The following is a 25,465-nucleotide window of genomic DNA, read 5'->3' as shown; positions in this document are numbered from 1 at the left end:
GTGCCAGTCAGCAGATAATTTGCAAACGAACGTATTCTCCTCCTCCTCCGAGGATCTGAGCCTCACGAAATACTCTTTTCTTCCTTTTTCTCCCTCCCGCAGTCGAGTTGCCTTCCGTCCAGCTAGGGTCCCCTCCCCGCCCGGGGCCCCTCCCCCTCCCGGTCCCCTCCCCCGCCCGGGCTCCTCTCTGTCTCCCCCTCCCGGACTGCGTCCTCGCTCCGCTGGGCCCTCCTCGCCGCCAGCTTGTGAATGAGACGCTCAGTTTCTCAATGGAGCCGCGGGGGGCTCGGGCGGCCGCGGGGCGGCCGCAGCGTTGGCCGTGAGTCAGGAGGGGGGCGCGTTTCCCTCGCTCCCTCTCCACTCCCTCCCTTTCGCTGCGGCCGCCCGCGAGGAGCCTGGCTGAGGCAGCCGCGCAGGTCGCAGGGCCAGCGTCCGCGAGGACGGCCCGGCTGGGCGGCCCCGAGCTCTGTGGCGCTGTGGAGGAGCGGGAGCGCGGCTGAGGAAGCGGGGCGCCGAGGGGGTCGGCGGCCTTCGGGAAATTTCCGCCGACCCTTCGCTCCCGGCTCTAAAAGTTCCTGATTTCCTATTTCCTTTTAAATCCCGAGTGGCTGTTAGCTCTTCGCCTGCACTTTTTCTTCCCCAGGAGATAAGGGGGAGTGTGAGGAACGGAGCGAATAATATAAAAAAGGATTTCCTCCCGGAAGAGAGCGGCAGTTCGGAGAGATTTTTCTTAAGGAAGCAGAAGCGGCGTTTGCGGCCGCTGCAGGCGCCGGGCTCTGCCGGCCACACTATGCGCGAGCCGGCCCCGGGCTTCTGAGGCGCGGGGACGCGGAAGCGGAGGCCGAGCGCGCCGGGCTCCCGCGCTCGCGAGCGAGTTTTGTCCGCCCGGCGGCGGTGGCGGGGGGATGGAGCCCGCGACCGCGCCCCGGCCCGACATGGCGCCGGAGCTGACCCCGGAGGAGGAGCAGGTAAGCGGGCCCGAGGCCGCCGCGGTGGGTGTGTCCGGGCCCCCGAGGCCTACGCCGGCCTCTGCCTCCCGAGTCCCGGCTCTTTGCAGCCACGGGGCCGCAGCGCCCCCGCTCCCGTGCCCGGCCCGCCGGCCTCCCTCACCGGCGACCGCGCCCCAGGCCGCCACCCCCTCGTCGGGGGACCCACGGGACCCTGCTCCCGTTCCCGCCGCTTCTTTCGCCGAGGCTTACCGGCCTCAGCCGGTGCCCTCCGCACCCCACCCCCTATTCAAGGTGCCAAGTTCCTTGGATCCAGGGGCCTTCTTCCCGAGGTTTGCAGAACCGCTGCTTGCCCCCGGCCCTTCCACTCCCTTGTAAATGTTTTCCGTGAGGGTTTGTGGCTTTTGAAGGGCAGGAAAAGCCCCAGTTTGGGGGGTGCTTCCTGTGGGGATTATCTCCCTTCCCGAGGAGAGGGCCGAGAGTATTGGATGCATAGATGCCCTAGATTTTCAGAGGAGCCTCTTAGGTTTCTCAGGCCCACTTGGGCAGGTTATGGAAGATCCAGCCCTTCTCGTGTTCCTAAAGTCCCTGGCCTTGACCCCCCTATTCAGCTATCCCAGACGGGGCGCATCTCCTCACCCCCGCTTCCCTACTCTCGTCTCATCTGACTGTCTCCATCTTTCTGAAGCTTACATTGAGCTCTATTGTTCCTTAAAAGCCTATGACCTTTAGTTTTCAGAAGGAAGTGGTTTGCTGTCTCATTTTGGGGGCCCTTGTAACTTTCCCTCCCGCACATTCCAGCTGCGGAGACAGGGACCACTCCTGAGGAAGATGGGAAGGTCTGCTAGCTTAGACTGGGAACCCTACGGGCTTTTCGCTGTCTCTTCCTTGGCACTGCCCATACCCCGCCATAGCTATGCTCGATTATAGTCATAGTCTGATTCCATGTTATAAATAAAAAAAATAAAAATAAACATGAAAAAAGAAAAAGGCAAACCATGCTGGCAACCCATTTCAAGCTCTACAGCTCTTGTTTCCAAGGACCACATTTGCTAGCACAGCCTCTAGTGTGAAGACAGTCTAGTTTTACAAACTATTATTGGCTAATTGACTTGTTGACCTGATTTTTTAAAGTCCTTGTCTTTTCTCCTCATTTGTGGAGATGACATTTTTCTATTTGGCCTCAGGCCACGGTTTTGTCTTTTGACACCTGGTGATGAAATCAGTATGGGAAAAAAATTTAAAAAGAATTCTGCTTTGTACAAGCAGTGGTAATGAATGTCCTGGTAACTGCAGTTGGATGTTAATAAAATGCTAGTCAGACCCTAGTGCAAGCAGGTGGCCAAGGAGCCCATTCTGCCAGAATTGGGAAGTACTTCAGTACTAAGATAGGATGTGTTGGCTGATTTTAAAGGGACAAAATCTCTTTCTTTCATCCTTTTCCTTGGGTCAGTCAGATTTCTGTTTTTAAGACTTAAAGCCATCAGTATTCTATGCAAATAGCATCCGTTGCAAATTTGAAAACTAAAACCAGGAAAAGTAAATATTAAAGTATTGATAGTATTGACATGGTATTGGCTTTACTTTGTACATAGTGCATACACATATATACAGATGTGTTTAACTAGTAAAAACCTTATCTTTTACCCTGAATTGAATGTGATGGGCATTAACAAGGACTAGGATGGAAACGGCAAAATGTTTATTAAAGTCAAGAGATTGTGTGTGTGTGTGTGTGTTTTTAAAATCTTATCTCTCTTTTTCCTACAAAATATTATTTTTTTACAAGCATTTCAAAATATTGAAACAAAAGCAGTATAGTTCTAATTATGGTAATGCCTAATGTTACCATATTTTAGTTTAATATCACATAAGAGTACTCTCTTTTTTTTTGAGATGGAGTTTTGGTTTTTTGTTTGTTTGTTTGTTTGTTTGTTTTTTTGAGACGGAGCCTCGCCCTGTCATCTAGGCTGGAGTGCAGTGGCCTGATCTTGGCTCACTGCAACCTCTGCCTCCAGGGTTCAAACGATTCTCCTGCCTCAGCCTCCCGAGCAGCTGGGATTACAGGCGCCTGCCACCATGCCCAGCTAATTTTTGTATTTTTGGTAGACACGGGGTTTCACCATGTTGGCCAGGCTGGTCTTGAACTCCTGACCTCATGATCTGCCCGCCTCGTCCTCCAAAAGTGCTGGGATTACAGTCGTGAGTTACTGCGCCCGGCCGGAGTTTGGGTTTTGTTGCCCAGACTGGAGTAGAATGGCGTGATCTCGGCTCACTGCAACCTCCATCTGCCGGGTTCAAGCGATTCTCCTGCCTCAGCCTCCTGAGTATCTGGGATTACAGGTACCCACCATGCCCAGCTAATTTTTGTATTTTTAGTAGAGATGGGGTTTCACCGTGTTGGCCAGGCTAGTCTCATCATACTCCTGGCCTCAGGTGATCCACCCGTCTTGGCCTCCCAAAGTGTTGGGATCACAGGTGTGAGCCACTGCACACAGCCAGAAGTACCCTTTTGTTTTTTAACTGAGTCTTGCTCTGTTGCCAGGCTGAAGTGTAGCGTTGTGATCTCGGCTCACTGCAAACTCTGCCTCCCTGATTCTAGCGATTCTCCTGCCTCAGCCTCCCAAGTAGCTGTGACTTCAGGCGTGCGTGCCACCATGCCCAGCTAAGTTTTGTATTTTTACTAGAGACGGGGTTTCACCATGTTGGAGGATGGTCTCGATCTCTTGACCTCGTGATCCACCCGCCTTGGCCTCCCAAAATGCTGGGATTACAGGCCTGGGCCGCCGTGCCCAGCCAAGAGTACTCTTTTTTTTTTTTTTTTGAGACCGAGTCTTGCTCTGTCACCCAGGCTGGAGTGCAGTGGTGCAATCTCGGCTCACTGCAAGCTCCACCTCCTGGGTTCATGCCATTCTCCTGTCTCAGCCTCCCGAGTAGCTGGGACTTTAGGCGCCCGCCACCACGCCTGGCTAATTTTTCATATTTTTAGTAGAGACGGGGTTTCCCCGTGTTAGCCAGGATGGTCTCGATCTCCTGACCTCATGATCCACCCGCCTTGGCCTCCCAAAGTGCTGGGATTACAGGCGTGAACCACCGCGCCCAGCCAAGAGTACTCTTAAGATTTATTTAAAATATTAAAATTAAACAGCAGTACATAAGTGTTAGCCTTATCAAAGTGGTCCTCATGGGAAATGACACATTCACTCCGTAATGCTGCCCTATTGCTCAAACCAATTTAACATTTATTTGGAGTTGATTTAGAAGCTTGTGGCGGAATCTTTGAAATTTCTTCAGTGTAGGAAAATCCTTGTACTTTTGAGAGTCAGTTTGATTTCTGTAAATAGCAAAAAATCTTTTAGAGCCTTATTTAAAGTAGGGGATCAAATTCGGTTTACACATTTTCATGCAAAATTGTAGTGCAGTTAGGCCCTTTTTGGCCTGTGTGAACAGCCTTAAAGATATTTCTTTTCTTTCTTTCTTTCTTTTTTTTTTTTTTGAGACAGAGTTTTGCTCTTGTTGCCCAGGCTGGAATGCAATGGCGTGATCTTGGCTCATTGCAACCTCTGCCTCCCGGGTTCGAGCAATTCTCTTGCCTCAGCCACCCTAGTAGCTGGGATTACAGGCGCCCGCCACCACACCCAGCTAAGTTTTTGTATTTTTAGTAGAGATGGGGTTTCACTACATTGGCTAGGCTGGTCTCGAACTCCTGACCTCAGGCAATTCACCCACCTCAGCCTCCCAAAGTGCTGGGATTACAGGCGTGAGCCACCGCGCCTGGCTCCTTAAAAATATTTCTGAAGCAGAATACCTCCTGAGTGGTATCTCCTTCTGTACAGTCATATGAATCAGAAACCCAGAAGTCTTGGACACTGCTGTCCCTCTGCCCTTGTGTACAATACAGTGTTAGATTTTCCTGAATATCTCTTGAATTCATTGGCTTCCTTCCACCATCACTGCCATCACCCTATTCGAAGCTACTATCCTATCCTGACAGGACTTTTGTTTCCCACCTGGTCCATCCATATTCCAGAATCCAGAAGCCAGAGTCCTGTTGAAAATCTGATTTCATCTTCCCCTCAGCCTGCCTGCCCCGCAAAGAAGCATTCATAAAACTCTTTAGTGGCTTCTGGTTGCTTTTTTTTTTTTTTTTGTGGAGACAGGATCTCACTTTGTCACCCAGGCTGGAGTCCAGTGGTGTAATCACGGCTCATTACAGCCTCAACCTCCTGGGTTCAAGCCGTCCTCCTGCCTTAGCCTCCCAAAGCCTTAGGATTACAGGCCTTGTCATTGCTCTTGAGATCAAATTGCAACTTTTGAATGTAGGCTATATATCTAGGCCCTTGAGCAGCCTAGGCCCTAGCTAGTTCTCACACTTGTCTCTGCTCCATGCACACTGGCCTTATAGTCCTGCCTTCTTTCCTTGTTTCCTCCTGCTTACAGGGTCTTTGCAGGAGCTGCTTTCCTCCATCTGGAAACACCCCTCTTTGTTAACCTCCTCTTCATCCTTCAGCTCTCAGGTTTCACCTCCTTGGAAGGCCTTCCTTGATTTCAGTTAGATTAGATTCTAACCTAATAGGTTCTCAGAGCACCATTTACCTGTCATTCACATCACTTATCACAAGTTAACACTTATTTGTGTGATTACATGACTGCAAGCAAGCTCTATGAGGGTTGGGATTATTTTCACTTTTGCTCCCCATCATATGCACATTGCCTAGCATAATGACTGACATAATGACTGGCACTTACGGAAATACTTGCAGAATGAATGAAGAGTAGTTGTACTCCTGATTTGTATACAGGCAGCATCATCTTCTTTCAGAGTGGCTTAAAAATAAGCACATTACATATTTTGATTTTTTCCCCATCAAATGGCAATATATACTTTGATTTATATGCTGTGTATGCGTTGATATAGTTTTTGAAAGTCATGATTACTTAGTCTCATTTTCTGTCTAGGCATGTGTTGAACGGATACAAATCCTCATTTGTAACTTTGGTGTTTCTTGTTTTTCAGCTCCTCAATAATTATAAAGCCTACAATTGGGCTACGAGGACAAATATGATGTTTTTGCTTTTAAGGAGCTTATATGAATAACAATCATAACAGTATCTTTTCTAAACTCCTGCTTTGAGTCAGGCTCTGTGGTGGGCATTTCACATGCAATTAATCGTCCCTCCCAAGATTGGAATTACTACCCTCACTTTGCAAATAAGAAAACTCAGACTGAGAGAAGGAAATTGCCCAAGGTCACATAGTTAACAAGTGATATAGCCATGATTTCCACCCAGGTCTAGGTTTTCTGCCTTCACTGTCAGTGTTTCCTCTTTTACACTACATTACTTCCCATGAAGCCATTAGCCAATTTACTTAGATGCCTAAGTGGGTATAAAATAGCTAATTTTGGCCGGGCGCGGTGGCTCACGCCTGTAATCCCAGCACTTTGGGAGGCCGAGGCGGGCGGATCACGAGGTCAGGAGATCGAGACCATCCTGGCTAACACGGTGAAACCCCGTCTCTACTAAAAATACAAAAAATTAGCCGGGCGTGGTAGCGGGCGCCTGCAGTCCCAGCTACTCGGGAGGCTGAGGCAGGAGAATGGCGTGAACCCGGGAGGCGGAGCTTGCAGTGAGCCGAGATCGTGCCACTGCACTCCAGCCTGGGCAACAGAGCGAGACTCCGTCTCAAAAAAAAAAAAAAAAAAGCTAATTTTGTGGGTTTTGGTATTGATATATGTGTTTGGTTTTGTTAATGCTTCTTAAAATATAGTTTGAAAAGTACAGATGAAAAGATACAGAAAACCTGTACTCAACTGTATATTGCCAGAGGAAACATACTGTATACTCTGTGCAAGAAATTATGATGAAATTACTATAGGAAAAAAATTTGTTCCTTAAAACAGAGTTGTCAACTCTCCATTTCAAGGTGTGGTCACAACTACAATAAAATTTTATTTTCTTTATATCTTCTTGTTCTTTTGCACAAGAAGGCTTGTGAAAGCCTTTCTTTTTCTTTCTTTCTTTTTTTCTTTTTTTTTGAGACAGAGTCTCGCTCTGTCGCCCAGACTGGAGCGCAGTCTCGGCCCACTGCAACCTCCGCCTTCTGGGTTCAAGTGATTCTCCTGTCTCAGCCTCCCGAGTAGCTGGGACTACAGGCATGCACCATCACACCTGACTAATTTTTGTATTTTCTTTTTAGTAGAGATGGGGTTTCACCATGTTGGCTAGTCTGGTCTCCAACTCCTGATCTCAAGTGATCAGCCTGCCTTGGCCTCCCCAAGTGCTCGGATTACAGGCATGAGCCACCATGCCTGGCCGTAAAAGCCTTTCTTAATGGGCTGGCAGTTTGGCAGTGTGAAGGACAATTTCTACATATAAGTATTAATCTTCATTGTCATTATGTTATTGTGTTTTGAGACGGAGTCTTGCTTTGTTGCCCAGGCTGTGGGCAGTGGCATGATCTCAGCTCACTGCAACCTTTGCCTCCTGGGTTCAAGCGATTCTCGTGCCTCGGCCTCCTGAGTAGCTGGTATTACAGGCACCTGCCACCACGCCTGGCTTATTTTTGTATTTTTAGTAGAGATGGGATTTCACCATGTTGCCCATGCTGGTCTTGAACTCTTGACCTTAGGTAATCCACGTGCCTCAGCAGCCCAAAGTGCTGGGATTACAGGTGTGAGCCATCTCGCCCTGCCAAGACTCTTAACTAGAACTCTCACTAGATTAAAATTCTGTATAATTATAGCTGTTTAGGGTATTTTGGTTTTGCATGGATATCCCAGTGATGATTGATAGGATAATAGAGTAGTTTTCGAAAGTACTTATGTTTCTGTTCATAGTTTTATTTTTATTTTTTATTTAGTTTTTTGAGACGGAGTCTTGCTCTGTCACCAGGCTGGAGCACAATGGCACAACCTCCACCTCCTGTGTTCAAGCGATTCTCCTACCTCAGCCTCCCAAGCAGCTGGGACTGCTGGCATGCACCACCATGCCTGGCCAATTTTTGTATTTTAGTAGAGATGGGGTTTCACCATGTTGGCCATGATGGTCTCTATATCCTGACCTCGTGATCCACCTGCCTCTGCCTCCCAAAGTGCTGGGATTACAAGCGTGAGCCACCACCAATTTATTTTATTTCATATTTTAAATAATAGAGATAAGGTGTCACTATGTTGCCCAGGCTGGTCTTGAACTCCAGGGCTCAAGCAGTCTACCCACCTTGGCCTCCCAAAATGCTGGGAGTACAGGCGTGAGCCACCACGCCCAGCCTGAAAATTATTATTATTTTTGTTTCTTTTTTTATTTTAATTTTATGTTTTTTCTTTTTTTGAAAATTCTTAAAGTTTATGTTATTTAGACCTTACAATGTTGTGAGGATTAATAAGGAGATGCATGTAGAGCACTTAGCCCAATGCTTATATAATAAGTAGTCAGAAAAGTTAGCCATTATTATGATATTCATCATTGTTTTTTGTTTTTTTCTTTTTGAGACAGTCTTGTTCTGTCACCTAGACTAGAGTGCAGTGGCATGATCTCGGCTCACTGCAACCGCCGCCTCCCGGGTTCAAGCAATTCTCCTGCCTCAGCCTCCCTAGTAGCTGGGATTACAGGTGCCCGCCACCATACCTGGCTAATTTTTGTATTTTTAGTAGAGACAGGGTTTCGCCATGTTGGCCAGGCTGGTCTCAAACTCCTGACCTCAGGTGATCAACCTGCCTCGGTCTCCCAGAGTGCTGGGATTACAGGCATGAGCTACTGTGCCCGTCCTCATCGTTTTTGAATAGCGAAAAATTTTAGAACCATGTTAGCTTAAGCCAATTACAAGGGGAAAAAATATTCATATCCACCCTGGGGACCATCACCTAGTACAGGTTCTTATGAATTCCAGAAAATTATTATCTTGCATTTTTACAGTGTAGTTTTTAAAAGCCAATTCTAATTGCATGGTGTGGTTTTTGCTTTTTTTTTTTGGAGACAGGATCTTACTCTGTCACCCAGGCTGGAATGCAGTGGCATGATCATAACTCATTGCAGCCTCGACCTCCCAGCCTCCCAGGATCAAGTGATCCTTCCACCTCGCCTCCCGGGTTCCTGGGACTACAGGCATGCTACCACACATGACTAATTTGTTATATTTTTTGTAGAGGGGGGTTTTACCATGTTGCCCAGGCTGGTCACGAACTCCTAAGCTCAAGCAATCCTCCTGCCTTGGCCTCCCAAAGTGTTGGGATTACAGGCATGAGCCACTGTGCCCAGTCTGGTTTGGATTTTTGTAATGGAATCTTTTAAAGCTAAAAATTTAACTGCTTTAGCGTGGACTTCAGAGATCTTTGGCATTTTTCCCAAAGGCAAGGGTTTTGTCCCATTTCTTGCGGCCAAGAACTTCCCTTTTCCCACAGTCTTACATGTCCTGTGCTAAATGTCATCTGTCTCCCTGGAAGTTACCATACGTCAAGGACCAAATGATTCATGATGTTAAATTGAGGTCTTCTACAGAGACAAAGAAGGAAGGAAAGGTGAAGAACTCTTATTATTTTCATTATTGCTGATAGTTTATGATATTGTAAGTAAGAATTAGGTAAAACCTCATTTGGATGTGAGAATTTTGCTGTATTAAAAATTTCTGGTTGGGTGTGGTGTGGCTCATGCCTGTAATCCCAGCACTTTGGGAGGCCGAGGCGGGTGGATCACAAGGTCAAGAGATCAAGACCATCCTGGCCAACATGATGAAATCCCGTCTCTAGTAAAGATACAAAAATTAGCTGGGAGTGGTGGCGCTCACCTGTAGTCCCAGCTACTCGGGAGGCTGAGGCAGGAGAATTGCTTGAACCGGGAGGCAGGGGTTGCTGTGAGCTGAGATCGCGCCACTGCCCTCCAGCCTGGTGACAAAGCGAGAATCCATCTCAAAAAAAAAAAATTCTGAGCACAAGGGTCTTGGACTTCAGTTTTGTGAATATTAAGTAGCCTGGAGGTTTTCTCTAAGGAACCCAACCTAGTACTTATGAATGAATTGAAAAGACCCTCCTTTAGAAAGGAGCTGAACTGTTTTTTTTTTTTTTTTGAGATGGAGTTTCACTCTTGTCACTATCTCCGCTCACTGCAACCTCCGCCTCCTGGGTTCAAGCAATTTTCCAGCCTCAGCCTCCCAAGTAGCTGGGATTACAGGCGCCCGCCACCACGCCCAGCTAATTTTTGTATTTTTTGTAGAGATGGGGTTTCAGCTTATTGGCCAGGCTGCTCTTGAACTCCTGACCTCAGGTGATCAGCCCGCCTCGGCCTCTCAAAGTGCTGGGATTACAGGCGTGAGCCACCATGCCTGGCCAGGAGCTAAACTGTTTTAAAGAGGTAAAAGTTAAGACTCATTGTGAGTATATTTTAGTTTCATTTTCTGACTTTTATGCCTTTATTGTCTTGGAAAAGACATAGTAATTTTGGAGTACTTAAACTTTATTTTCTAAATATTAAGCCCCATTTTACGGCAGTGTGGCTGGTCCATTGCAGTGCCAAGATTAGAAGTCATAGAACCTAACCCTGATTATTTGTTCAGATACAACCTCTAGTGTAATATCAGCCATTTCACTGCTTCTGTCTACCATCCTGCCTTGGTATATCAGACAATTCTCGTACTTTCTTTTTCCTAATCAATTATTTTAACATTTTCCCCCTAAGCACACCTCCATGCGAGATCTTGGTGGCTCTTCCTGACCACTAAAATAACCACCGTTTTCTATTCCTATTCTTCTAGAATAAGGGAAGATGTTCCTAGAAAAGGTAGTTTAGCCTACACTTCTCAGTGCTGGAGGGCCTGGCATCAGCCCTTTTATATCTGATTTTGAAAAGGCCCCTTAGGAACCTAACCGAGTTAGCTTCTTAAGCGTTTGGTTCACTTTTTAAAATTTTTTTAGTAAGAGACAGGGTCTTGTTCTGTTGCCCAGGCTGAAGTGCAGTGGCTTGATCCTAGCTCGCTGCAGCCTGAAACTCCTGGGCCCAAGTGGTCCTCCTTCCTCAGCCTCTATAGTGGCTGGAACTACAAGCATGTACCACCATGCCTGGCACATTTTTTTTTTTTTTTTTAAAGAGATGGGGGTATTGCTTTGTTGCCTAGGCTGGTCCCGAACTCTTGTGTTCAAGCAATCTTCCAGCCTCGGCCTCCCAAAGTGCTAGGATTACAGACATGAGCCACTGTGTCCATCCAGCATTAGGTTGTTTTTTTTTTGTTTTTTTTTTTTTGAGACAAGGTCTCACTCTGTCACCCAGACTGGAGTGCAGTGGCATGATCATGGCTTGCTGAAGCCTTGACCTCCCTGGCCCAAGGAATCCTCCTACCTCAGCCTCCCGAGAAGCTGGGACTAAAAGCGTGCACCACCACACCACCATGCCCAGTTAGATTTTTTATTTTTTATTTGTTGTAGAGACAGGGTCTCGTTCTGTTGCCCAGGCTGGTCTTAAACTCCTAGGCTCAAGTGATCCTCCAGCCTCGGCCTCCCAAAGTGCTGGGATTATAGCCGTGAGCCACTGCACCTGGCTGGCATTAGGTTGTTAAACATGGACATGGAGGGTGCGAACAGGAGGCAGAGAAGCTCCAGAACTCATGGGAAACCTTATTTATTAAGGATTGCTGATCTCTTAGGTCCAAACTATAAAATGGTAAGACCGAAACAGTAGATTAGAGATGATTTTTTTCTTTAATTTATGCTTCTGAGATAAGCATTTCAGTTTTTGTTTTCTTTTTTTTTTTTTTTTTTGAGACGGAGTCTCGCTGTGTCGCCCAGGCTGGAGTGCAGTGGCACAATCTCGGCTCACTGCAAGCTCCACCTCCCGGGTTAATGCCATTCTCTTGCCTCAGTCTCCTGAGTAGCTGGGACTACAGGCGCCTGCCACCACGCCCGGCTAATTTTTTGTATTTTTAATAGAGACAGGGTTTCACCGTGTTAGTCAGGACGGTATTGATCTCCTGACCTCGTGATCCGCCCACCTCGGCCTCCCAAAGTGCTGGGATTACAGGCGTGAGCCACCGCGCCTGGCAGCATTTCATTTTTCCTTTGGGAAAGGCCGTTTCTGTAGTATGTACCAGTTTCCTCTGAAATACCAAATCCATCCACAACATACCGGCACAGTACTTGTCACTTTTTTCAGTGCAGGTAGCACAGGTAAGTTTATTGAATTATTCTGAAGCCAGAATTTATTTCTACAGTAATTTCTGGGCAGGTTCTAAAAAAGTCATCTGTGACTTTAGGACTGAAGTGTTTGGGGATGTTCATCCATTAGTTACTTGTTCATTGCTTGAACACCTAGCTAATCTTTACCTTTGCATTTGTTTTGATGTGAATCATTATTACAGATACACGTCATTATGATAATATGATGATAATCATTCATTATATACATCATTATTACAACCAATCTTTTAAAAAATGGGCTATTTAAGGCTGGGCGCGGTGACTCACGCCTGTAATCCCAGCAGTTTGGGAGGCCAAGGCAGTCGGATCACCTGAGGTCAGGAGTTCAAGACCAGCCTGGCCAACATGGCAAAACCCCGTCTCTACTAAAAATACAAAGAAATTAGCGGGGCATGGTGGTGTACGCCTGTAATTGCAGCTACTCCAGAGGTTGAGGCAGGAGAATCACTTGAACATGAGAGGTGGAGGTTGTAGTGAGCCGAGATCACGCCACTGCACTCCAGCCTGGGCGACAGAGTGAGATTGCATCTGAAAAAAAAAAAAAGAAAGAAAGAAAAAAAAATGGGCTATTTAGATGATCTACAATGATCATATGTTTCTGTTGCCGAGGCTGGAATGTGGTGGCACAGTTATGGCTGACTGCAGCCTTGACCTCCCAGGCTCAAGCGATGCTCCCATTTCAGCCTCCTGAGTAGCTGGGACCACAGGCCCGTGTCATCACATCCAGCTAATTTTTTTTTTCTCATTAATAGAGATAGGACCTCACTATGTTGCCCAGGCTGGTCTGAAATTCCTGAGCTCAAGCTATCCTTCCGCTTCAGCCTCCCAAAATGCCGAGATTATAGGCATGAACCACTGTGCCCAGCCCATATGTTTCTTTCTTTCTTTCTTTTTTTTTTTTTTTTGAGACAGAGTGAGACTCTGTCGCCCAGGCTGGAGTGCAGTGGTGCGATCTCAGCTCACTGCAACCTCCGCCTCCTGGCTTCAAGCAATTCTGTCTCAGCCTCCCAAGTAGCTGGGACTACAGGTGCCTGCCACCATGCCCAGCTAATTTTTAAATTTTTAGTAGAGATGGGGTTTCGCCATTTTGGCCAAGCTGGTCTCAAACTCCTGACCTCAGGTCATCTGCCCACCTCGGCCTCCCAAAGTGCTAGGATTACAGGCATGAGCCACTGTGTCCGGCCACTTATGTTTCTTTTATAATGAAAAATACCACTTTCTGAAAAGTACTATGTGTTCTTTACACGTTTAAGATTATACTATTAAATGCTGAGATCTCAGTTTTTAATATTATTGCAAATCTGGCCTTTTTATAAACTAGAAGATTTATAAGTAAAACCTAGGCCTTTTGGGATGTGATGGTGATGACCCTTTGGTAGATCTCAGGAATCCCTCAGCTTCCTTTGTGGCTCTCGGTGTTTTATTTAACGTTCCTGAATCTGTTTTGTCTTATTTCCTTAAGTTTTTTGGAGATCTGCTTAATTAAGTAAAATCCCTTGTATTTACATAATGCTCAATAAATAGTGGTAAGTATTCTTGCTCTCTGTGATACAGGAAACTTTTCTTTTTCAGATAAGAATAGGAAGAAAAATGAAGAGTCTGACTTTGTAGCATTGAAATAAAAGATTTCAAGATAGCCTAAGAATTCTAACAGTTACCATGCATGAGTAATATACATAGCAGAGTACTGAGGCTACCTTAGCTCATTTTTTACTGTTAAGACTTTTTGCATCATCCATTGGTTCATTGGTTCATTTCTTCTTTCTAGGTTACACATTACCTTTAGGTGCACTGGTGGTGGTGGTCTGCTTCTGCTGCTGCTTTTCAGATAAAATATTAAAAGGCCATCTGATGACCTAAAAATGATTCGCAAATGAGTGCAAAGAATGATAGTTTGTATTATCTTCCATATCTTATTTAAACAGCCTTTATGAAGAAAATTATCATTCCATTGTTTATCTCTGGTTCCCTATCAGGATGATCCTCCCCCCAGAACATTTGTCAATATCTAGAAATTTCTTTAGTTGTCATGACTGTGGGAGGTGGTACTGGCATCTAGTGGGTAGAGGTCAGGAATGCTGCTAAACATCCTCTAATGCATAGGACAGCTCCCTACAGCAGAGAATTATCTGGTCAAAATGTCAGTAGTGCCAGAGTTGAGAAACCATGGTTTATCTCTGAAAAATTTTGTCGTTAGGAATAGTTTGAAGTTTTCACTTTAAAGTTAAAGATAGGTCTTTGCTCAACACATTTAGTGTTTATGAAAATATGCGTCACCAAATACTGATTTCAGCAATTGACTTCTCATACTGAAAAGCTCTAGTCTAAAACCAATTGTTTTATAGCATAACCATCATAGGGGTAAAATGAGCCATTTCCACACCCTTTGCAGGGGTTTTCAGAGGTGGAGGGATTTTATTTAGCTTTTAAAAAATTATTATTATTATTATTATTATTATTATTATATATTTTTTGAGACGGAGTCTTTCTCTGTCGCCCAGGCTGGAGTGCAGTGGTAGAATCTCGGCTCACTGCAACCTCTGCCTCCCGGGTTCAAGCAGTTCTCCTGCCTTAGTCTCCTGAGTAGCTGGGATTACAGGCACGTGCCACCACGCCAGCTAATTTTTGTATTTTTAGTAGAGACGGGGTTTCACCATGTTGGTCAGGCTGGTCTCGAACTCCTGACCTCGTGATCTGCCCGCCTCAGACTCCCAAAGTGCTGGGATTACAGGTGTGAGCCACCGTGCCCAGCCAAAATTTATTTTTATGTATTTATTTTTAATAGAGAGAGGGTCTTGTTGTGTTGCCCAGGCTGGTCTCAAATTCCTTGCCTCAAGGGATCCTCCTACCTTGCTCTCCCAAAGTGTTAGAATACAGGCATGAGCCACTGCACTCGAGATGGAGGGATTTTACATGAGAGAACACTACTGAGCTTTGCCATGGCATGATAATGTGGTGTCATTTTTTTTTTTTTTTTTGAGACGGAGTCTCACTCTGTCGGCCAGGCTGGAGTCAGTGGCGCGATTCTGGCTCACTGCAAGCTCCGCCTCCCGGGTTCACGCCATTCTCCTGCCTCAGCCTCCCGAGTAGCTGGGACTACAGGCGCCTGCCACCACGCCTGGCTAATTTTTTTTGTATTTTTAGTAGAGACGGGGTTTCACTGTGTTAGCCAGGATGGTCTCAATCTTCTGACCTCCTGATCTACCCGCCTCAGCCTCCCGAAGTGCTGGGATTACAGGCGTGAGCCACCACGCCTGGCCAATGTGGTGTCATTTTTATTTTTCCCCTTCAAGTGTTTCTCTTTTTTAAAATTATTGTTTTTGGCCAGGCATGGTAGCTTAAGCCTGTAATTCCAACACTTTGGGAGGCTGAGGCAGGAGGATCGATTGAGCCCAGGAATTTGAGGTTACAAAGTTTACAAAGCTATGATTTTGCTGCTGCACTCCAGCCTGGGTGACAAAGTGAGACCTTATCTCTATTAAAAAAAAAAAAAGACATAATGTACATAATAATTATACATATTGTGATGTTTCAGTACATGTATACCTCCAAATGTTTCTGAGTGTTGCCCTGAAGTGTCTCTGTTCCCCTGATAATCACCACGGTGTTATTTTTTATCAATTCTTTATCGTGTTAATGTCACCTGAGGATTTTTTTTAGATCATAAGCAGAAATATAGTTTGTTCATTCAACAATCATTTATTATCTGTTGGTATGTGCCAGGTCCTTGTATAGCAAGGTTGGAGCTCTCTATCCTTGAGGAATTGCTTTCTAGTTCTTTGAAGGCAGTTATTAAACTATAGAGTACCTGTCAAGGAGGAGGACTTGTTACGTGCAATGAGGACAGGGACTCGAACTTCTGAATTCTTAGTATATTTTGGAGGGTTCAAAATATGTTTGCTGACACATAGAATCAACCTCAGTGCCCATCAGCAGTTGACTGCATAAAGAAAATGTGGTACATATACACCATGGAATACTACCGAGCCATAAAAAAGATCATATCTTTCTCAGCAAGGATAGAGTTGGAGACCATTATTCTAAGCAAACTAATGCAAGAACAGAAAACCAAATACCAGCCAGGGGTGTGGGCTCATGGCTGTAATCCCAGCACTTTGGGAGGCTGAGGCAGGTGGATCCCTTGAGGTCAAGAGTTTGAGACTAACCTGGCTAAGATGCAAAACCCTTTCTCTACTAAAAATACCAAAGTTAGCTGGGCATGGTGGCAGGTGCCTGTAATCCCAGCTACTTGGGAGGCTGAGGCAGGAGAATTGCTTGAACCCGGGAGGCAGAGGTTGCAGTGAGCCGAGATTACACCACTGCACTCTAGCCTGGGCGGCAGAGTGAGACTCCATCTCAAAAAGAAAAGAGAAAAAAAATGCCACACATTATCACTTATAAGTGGAATCTAAACATTAAGTACACATGAACACAAAGAAGGGAACAATAGACACCTGGGCCTACTTGAGTGTGGAGAGTGGGAGGAGGGTGAGGATCAAAAAGCTGTCTATTGGGTACTATGCTTATTACCTGGGTAACAAAATAATCTGTACACCAAACCCTGTGACACACAATTTACCTATGTAATAAACCTGCACATGTACCCCCTGAACCTAAAATAAAAGATGGAAAGAAAAACAGAAAACAAACTAAAATATGTTTGCTAAAGAATGAGTGAAACTTTTTTGAAATTGTTTGTTCTTCACATAGCCTACGAAGCAGGTATTGTTTTGCTTAGGATGATTGTCTTTTTTTTTTTTTTTTTTTTTTTGAAACGAGTCTCGCTCTGTCATCCAGGCTGGAGTGCAGTTCACGCCATTCTCCTGCCTCAGCCTCCCGAGTAGCTGGGACTACGGGCGCCCGCCACCACGCCCGGCTAATTTTTTGTATTTTTTAGTAGAGATGGGGTTTCACCGTGTTAGCCAGGATGGTCTCGATCTCCTGACCTCGTGATCCACCCGCCTCGGCCTCCCAAAGTGTTGGGATTACAGGCGTGAGCCACCGCGCCCAGCCTAGGATGATTGTCTTTAAGATATAGGGATGATATTCAGAGGCTTTCAGTAGAAGCGCTGAGACTCACTCTTCTGGTTAACTGCTGTCTCCAGTGCACTTCCTCTGCCTTTAACCATGTATGTTCGTGTATGACACACACACCCCAGAGATAGCTCTCCCTGGACATTTGTGGGTTCAACATTCCTGGTTTCAGCCACTCACAAGTTTCCCTGTAGAGGTGTGGCTACATTGTTCCCAGTTATTTATTGTTCCAAGATGTCACTGTTTAATGTACATTTACGTATGACAGAAATTATATGATTTAATGAGGTTAATGAAGTTGGGGAGTTCATATAAGCCTCTGGCTGTAGCTCTCAGAATAGAAGGTCTGCTCTTTGCCTTTATGAAAATCCATCTTGGCCAGGTGCAGTGGGTCATGCCTGTAATCCCAGTACTGTGGGAGGCCAAGGCGAGAGGATCATCTGAGGCCAGGAGTTTGAGACCAACCTGGGCAACACAGCAAGACCCCATGTCTACACAAGTAATAATAATAATAATAATAATAATAAATTAGCTGGGTGCGGTGGCTCACACCTGTAATCCCAGCACTTTGGGCTGCTGAGGTGGGTGGATTACCTGAGGTTGGGAGTTCGAGACCAGCCTGACCAACATGGAGAAACCCCATCTCACTAAACATACAAAATTAGCCTGGCATGGTGGCACATGCCTGTAATCCCAGCTACTTGGGAGGCTGAGGCAGGAGAATCTCTTGAATCCAGGAGGCAGAGATTGTGGTGAGCCGAGATCGTGTCATTGCACTCCAGCCTGGACAACAAAAGCGAAACTCTGTTTCAAATAAAAGTAATAAAAAATAAAATAATAAATAAATTAGCCGGGCATGGTGGCACATATCTGTTGTTGGCTGATGTGGGAAGATCACTTGAGCCCAGGAGTTTAAGGTTGCAATGAACTATGGTCATGCCACTGCACTCCAGCTGGAGCCACAGTCTTATATATATACAGTTTAATCTCTCAAGTACCACAGTGAGTATAATGGGAAAGTATATTTCATATACTTGCCTATCAATATCTGGGACAACAGCTTTTGAAATTGTTTTTCCATGATACTTTCGTTTTGCCCGTTTTTTTTTTTTCTTTTCTGTTTTTAAGCTAGATTTTTTTTCAACTTGGCTCAAGTGTAAGAAAGTTGAGGAAGAAAATTTTCCAAAAAACGGAATTCTTTTTTAAGTAATTTTTTTTTTTTTTGAGATGGAGTTTTGTTCTTGTTGCCCAGGCTGGAGCACAGTGGTGTGATCTCAGCTTACTGCAACCTCCATCTCCTGGGTTTAAGCGATTCTCCTGCCTCAGCCTCCCAAGTAGCTGGGATTACGGGCATGCGCCACCGTGCCGGGCTAATTTTGTAATTTTGTATTTTTAATATAGATAAGGTTTCACCATGTTGGTCAGGCTGGTCTTGAACTCCTGACCTCAAGTGATCCACTTGCCTCGGGCTCCAAAGTGCTGAGATTACAGGCATGGGCCGCCATGCCTGGCTTTTTAAAGTAATTTTTTTTTTTTACTCTCTGTCACTCAGGTTGGAGTGCAGTGGTGTGATCTCAGCTCACTGCAACCTCAGACTCCTGAGTTCAAGCGATTCTCCTGTCTCAGCCTCCTGAGTAGCTGGGATTACAGGCACGAGCCACCATGCCTGGCTAATTTTTGTATTTTTAGTAGAGACAGGTTTTCGCCATGTTGGTCAGGCCAGTCTCGAACTCCTGACCTCAGGTGATCCACCTGCCTTGGCCTCCCAAAGTGCTGGGATTACAGGTGTGAGCCACCGCGCCTGGCTTTAAAGTAATTAACAACAACAACAAAAAAATATAGATGGATGTCTCACTGTGTTGCCCAGGCTGGTCTCGTGCTCCTGGGCTCAAGCAATCCTCCTCTTTTGGCCTTCCAGAGTGCTAGGATTACAGGTGTGAGCCTCCGCACCCAGCCAGGAAGTTATTTTTACTGCTCTTTTATACTTTCTATATTTTCCTGATTTTTTTCTTGGAATCATGAAGGAAAAGAGTTACTGAGAGAAAGGCCTGAAGACTTAAATGTAATATATGAGGACAATTAAACAGTTTTATTTGGGAATGGCCATTTGCCTCACTAAGGAGGCTCTAGCTCTTCCATGCCTTGAAAACCCCAAAAATGAAGGAAAAATGGTATTTCTGGCTAGGTTAGGGACTTAGAAGTGGTGCAGCCAGCAAGATTAAAATATACGAGATTTTCCACATACTTTTGTTTTCAAAAATAACCTTTCTAGATTAATTTCTAAATGTTCTAGAGAAACCATTAGACATTTCAGGAAACTGAATGCCAGTGTCTGCCATTTTGTTTATGGGTAAAACAACGTTATTATGGAATTAAGTTATCAGATAAATTTTTTTTTTTTTTGAGATGGAGTCTTGCTCTGTTGCCCAGGCTGGAGTGCAGTGGCACTATCTCAGCTCACTGCAACCTCCGCCTCCCAGATTCAAGCAATTCTCCTGCCTCAGCCTCCCGAGTAGCTGGGATTACAGGCACATGCCAACACGCCCAGCTAATTTCTGTATTTTTAGTGGAGATGGGGTTTCACCATGTTGGCCAGGCTGGTCTTGAACTCCTGACCTCAAGTGATCTGCCCACCTTGGCCTCCCAAAGTGCTGGGATTACAAGCATGAGCCATCGTGCCCAGTGAGAAAGTTTTTAAAAAGAAAAAATATTCATTTTTTTCTTTTCTTCAGCCACCCCAAATATTTTTTCTTTTTTTTTTTTGTTGATCATTCTTGGGTGTTTCTCGCAGAGGGGGATTTGGCAGGGTCATAGGACAATAGTGGAGGGAAGGTCAGCAGATAAACAAGTGAACAAAGGTCTCTGGTTTTCCTAGGCAGAGGACCCTGCGGCCTTCCGCAGTGTTTGTGTCCCTGGGTACTTGAGATTAGGGAGTGGTTGATGACTCTTAACAAGCATGCTGCCCTCAAGCATCTGTTCAACAAAGCACATCTTGCACCGCCCTTAATCCATCTAACCCTGAGTGGACACAGCACATGTTTCAGAGAGCACCGGGCTGGGGGCAAGGTCACAGATCAACAGCATCCCAAGGCAGAAGAATTCCTCCCAGCACAGAACAAAATGGGAGTCTCCCATGTCTACTTCTTTCTACACAGACACAGCAACAGTCTGATTTCTCTATCTTTTCCCCACATTTCCCCCTTTTCTACTCGACAAAACCGCCATCGTCATCATGGCCCGTTCTCAATGAGCTGTTGGGTACACCTCCCAGACGGGGTGGCGGCCGGGCAGAGGGGATCCTCACTTCTCAGACGGGGCGGCTGCCGGGCGGAGGGGCTCCTCACTTCTCAGACGGGGCGGCTGCCGGGCGGAGGGGCTCCTCACTTATCAGACGGGGCGGCCGGGCAGAGATGCTCCTCACCTCCCAGACGGGGTCGCGGCCGGGCAGAGGCGCTCCTCACATCCCAGACGGGGCGGCGGGGCAGAGGCGCTCCCCACATCTCAGACGATGGGTGGCCGGGCAGAGACGCTCCTCACTTCCTAGACGGGATGGTGGCCGGGAAGAGGCGCTCCTCACTTCCCAGACCTGGCAGCCGGGCAGAGGGGATCCTCACATCCCAGACGATGGGCGGCCAGGCAGAGACGCTCCTCACTTCCCAGACGGGGTGGCGGCCGGGCAGAGGCTGCAATCTCGGCACTTTGGGAGGCCAAGGCAGGCGGCTGGGAGGTGGAGGTTGTAGCGAGCCGAGATCACGCCACTGCACTCCAGCCTGGGCAACATTGAGCACTGAGTGAACGAGACTCCGTCTGCAATCCCGGCACCTTGGGAGGCCGAGGCTGGCAGATCACTCGCGGTTAGGAGCTGGAGACCAGCCCGGCCAACACAGCGAAACCCCGTCTCCACCAAAAAAATACAAAAACCAGTCAGGCGTGGCGGCGCGCGCCTGCAATCGCAGGCACTCGGCAGGCTGAGGCAGGAGAATCAGGCAGGGAGGTTGCAGTGAGCAGAGATGGCAGCAGTACAGTCCAGCTTCGGCTCGGCGTCAGAGGGAGACCTTGGCAAGAGGGAGAGGGAGACCATGGGGAGAGGGGGAGGGGGAGAGGGAGAGGGAGAGTCTCACTCTTGTCACCCAGGCTGGAGTGCAGTGGTGCAGTCTTGGCTCACTGCAACCTCCGCCTCCCAGGTTCAAGCAGTTCTCGTGCCTCAGCCTTCCAAGTAGCTGGGATTACAGGCGTGTGCCACCACGCCCAGCTAATTTTTGTATTTCTATTTTTTCTTTTTCTTTTGAGACGGAGTCTCACTCTGTTGCCAGGCTGGAGTGCAGTGGCGCAATCTCTGCTCACTGCAGCCTCCGCCTCCTGGGTTCAAGCAGTTCTCCTGCCTCAGGCTCCTGAGTAGCTGGCACTACAGGTGCAAGCAACCACGCCCAGCTAATTTTTGTATTTTTAGTAGAGACAGTGTTTTACCATGTTGGCCAGGATGGTCTTGATTTCCTGACCTCGTGATCCGCCTGCCTTGGCCTGCCAAAGTGCTGGGATTACAGGTGTGAGCGACTGCGCCCGGTCAATTTTTGTATTTTTAGTACAGATGAGGTTTTGGCATGTTGGCCAGGCTGGTCTTCAACTCCTGACCTCTGGTGATCCACCCACCTTGGCCTCCCAAAGTGCTAGGATTACAGGTGTGTGCCACCGCGCCCAGCCCATTTTCTTTCTTAGTCAACCTGAAGCTAGGTAAATGCTAGCCTTGGAGGTGATTTTTCAAGAAAATTAGAAGCAATCGTGAAAACTTGTCTTTTGAATGGAACTGCTAAACCATTTGAAGCTGGAAACTAGTCAGAACCTCTCATTGTTGTCATGCTATCTTTACAGTGCTACAAGTACTGGTAAAAGCCCATATCAAACCTTGTGATAATAATAATGGCTAAGCCCTACCTACCAGGATGGTTAGAAGTAAAACAAAACAAAATGGGAAACAAGTGTTGGCATTGCTGTTAGGAATATAAAATGGTACAGCCACTGTGGAAAACACTTTAGCAGTTTCTCTAAAGATTAAACGTAGAACTACCATATTACCCAGAAATTTCACTCCTAAGTATACAAAAGAATTGAAACAGAGCCTCAAAGAGATACTTGTGCACCCATGTCATAGCAGCACTATTCTCTTTTTTGTTTTTTTGTGGTTTTTTTTTTGAGACAGAGTCCCATTCTGTCGACCAGGCTGGAGTGCAATGGTGTGATCTCAGCCCTCTACAACCTCCGCCTCCCAGGTTCAAGAGATTCTCTTGCCTCAGACTCCCAAGTAGCTGGGACTAAAGGCATGCGCTACCACACCCGGCTAATTTTTGTATTTTTAGTACAGACGGGGTTTCACCATGTTGGCCAGGCTGGTCTCGAACTCCTGACCTCAGGTGATCTGCCCACTTCAACCTCCCAAAGTGCTGGGATTACAGGCATTAGCCACTGCGTCTGATCAGCAGCACTATTCTCAATAGCCAAAGGTGGAACAACCCAAGTGTCCATCAACAGAAGAATAAACAAAATGGTGTATATACATATAATGGAATATTACTCGGCCTTAAAAGGAAGGCAGTCTTGATATATGCTATATACCATGATGGACCTTGGAAACATTCGGCTTCATGAAATAAGCCAGACACAGGAGGACAACTGTTGTGATTCCACTTGTTTGAGGTACCTACAATAGGTACATTCATAGGGACAGAAAGTAGAATACCAGAGGCTGTGGAAAGTTGGGAAGGGGGAATTATTGTTTAATGGGTACAGAGTTTTTGCTGGGTATGATAAAACAATTTTGGGTTATAGAAAGGTGCTAGTTACACAGCAATGTGAATTTATTTAATGCAACTGAATTGCATATTTAGGAATAGTAAAAATGATAAATATTGTTAGGTATATTTTACCACAATAAAGAAAATGAGGCCAGGTGTGGTGGCTCACACCTGAATCCCAGCACTTTGGGAGACTGAAGCAGGTGGATCACTTGAGCTCAGGAGTTTGAGACCAGCCTGGGCAATATGGCAAAACTCTGTCTCTACAAAAAAATACAAAAACTAGCCAGGTGTGGTGGCACATGCCTGTAATCCCAGCTACTCAGAAGGCTGAGGCAGAGAATTGCTTGAACCTGGGAGGCAGAGGTTGCAGTGAGCCGAGATTGTGCCACTACGCTCCAGCCTGGGTGACAGAGCGAGACCCTGTCTCAAAATAATAATAATAAAATAATAATTTTAAAAAAGGCCGGTGCAGTGGCTCACACCTGTAATCCCAACACTTTGGGAGGCCGAGGCAGGGGGGATCACGAGGTCAGGAGTTCGAGACCAGCCTGGCCAACATGGTGAAACCCCGTCTCTACTAAAAATACAAAAATTAGCCAAGCGTGGTGGTGGGCGCCTGTAATCCCAGCTACTCGGGAGGCTGAGGCAGAGAATTGCTTGAACGTGGGAGGTGGAGGTTGCACTGAGCCGAGGTTGTGCCACTGCACTCCAGCCTGGGCGACAGAAAAAAAAATTGTTGATTTAGAGTAGTGCCTCTCTCTCTCTTTTTTTTTTTTTTTTTTTTGAGACAGGGGTCTCGCTTTGTTTGTCATCCAGGCTGGAATGAAGTGGTGCAGTCATAGCTCACTGCCACCTCCATTTCCTGGGCTCAAGGGATCGTCCTGCCTCAGCCTCCCAAAGTGCTAGGATTATAGGTGTAGGCTACTGCACCTGGCTAGAGCAGTGGTTCTTAAAGTGTGTTTCCCTGACCACCACCATCAGCATCCCTTGGGAGCTTGTTAAAAATGCAAATTTTTGGCCGGGCGCAGTGGCTTATAACTGTAATCCCACTACTTTGGGAAGCCGAGGTGGGTGGATTACTTGAGGCCAGTAGTTCGAGACCAGCCTGGCCAATATGGCGAAACCCCGTCTCTACAAAAAATACATAAATTATCTGGGCATGGTGGTGCACGCCTGTAATCCCAGCTACTCAGGAGGCTGAAGCCCAAGAATTGCTTGAACCTGGGAAGTGGAGGTTGCAGTGAACTGAGATCACACCACTGCACTCCAGCCTGGGCGACAGAGCGAGACTCCGTCTCAAAAAAAAAAAAAAAAAAAATAATAATAATAATAAAATGAAAAGTAAATAAAAAAACAAAAATGCACATTTTCAAGTCCTGCCCTAGGCCTGCTGAATCAGAAACTCCAAGGTGGGATCCAGTAATATGTATTTTAACGTCTCTAAATGCATACTCAAAGTCTGACAACCAGTGATCCAGAGAATATCTAGGGTGCTGTTGTTGATCAAGGAAACATCTAGAAGTGAATTTAGACATTCAGGTACAGTTCAGGAAGGGAAGTCTTGAATTTATAAATTGGCTCTGGAACTAGGTATAGAAGCAGTCTGAACTGGATGAAAGCTCCAGGAATCATTTGGTTCTGGACTAGAACTGAACTGTTCCCTGGAAGAGGAACAGCAAGGCAGACTTCTCAAAGACTAGCATTTATCATGATTTTTCTCATCTGAAGAAAGAGCAGAGTCTCTTGAGATATAGAAATGGAACCAGGATATTTGCATGGTTGCAAAGAGGGCATTGAGATACCTGATGTCCACTGCAGATGGCATTCCCTAGAGAGATGCTTGGCTTCCAAGGGAGTATTGAATGAAACAAGACCCAGGCTGTTCTGATTCAGCCAGGAAAACCTGCCAGTTTTGACAAGACCATTCCATAGGGGGAAGCTCATGTTACTCCAGTGTTAGTTGCCCTGAGAGTCTGGACATGTGAGTTAACAGATTTTACTGTCTGGGTTCTGCTGGGGAGCTGATGCCTCACTGCAGTGAGGACATCCAGATTACAGGCAGCTATTTAAGACTTCATTCTTTGTAGGTTTGCAAATAGTCTCTTAGGTACAATAAGCTGATCAACTTGTACCATTTTGTGAGAATATATACGTTTGTTCCTGAGTTTATCTGAGGGCCTTTTTGGATTTGAAAGTATTGATCTAGGCTGGGCATGGTGGCTCACACATGTAATTCCAGCACTTTAGGAGGCTGAGGTGGGAAAATCACTTGAGTCCAGGAGTTTGAGACCAGCCTGGGCAACATGGGGAGACCCTGTCTCTACAAAAAAATTTTAAAGGCCAGGCGTGGTGGGTCACGCCTGTAATTCCGGCACTTGGGAAGGCTGAGGCGGGCGGATCACCTGAGGTCGGGAGTTTGAGACCAGCCTGACCAACATGGAGAAACCCTGTCTCTACTAAAAGTACAAAATTAGCCGGGCGTGGTGGTGCATGCCTGTAATCCCAGCTACTT

At 46.3% G+C, this 25,465-nt stretch overlaps 1 protein-coding gene across 2 annotated transcripts in view; it reads left to right on the top strand.

The window, feature by feature from the left end:
- The first annotated feature begins 214 nt into the window (after positions 1-214).
- PTPN9 (protein tyrosine phosphatase non-receptor type 9) overlaps positions 215-25,465 on the top strand; it is a 107,353-nt gene continuing 82,102 nt past the window's right edge. The window contains exon 1 of one of the 2 annotated variants that reach the window (XM_034939164.3): positions 215-968. In XM_034939164.3, the coding sequence (XP_034795055.1) occupies positions 906-968 (63 nt within the window). In that variant the 5' untranslated portion in view covers positions 215-905. Of the gene's footprint in view, positions 969-9,337; positions 9,464-25,465 lie in introns of those variants that run through there. The other variant, XM_063596807.1, reaches the window with a different exon arrangement.

Source organism: Pan paniscus, chromosome 16 (genome assembly GCF_029289425.2).
Source record: "Pan paniscus chromosome 16, NHGRI_mPanPan1-v2.0_pri, whole genome shotgun sequence".
Classification (NCBI taxonomy): domain Eukaryota; kingdom Metazoa; phylum Chordata; class Mammalia; order Primates; family Hominidae; genus Pan; species Pan paniscus.
Note: the sequence above shows the minus strand (reverse complement) of the source record. Positions and strands in the feature narration are given on the sequence as shown.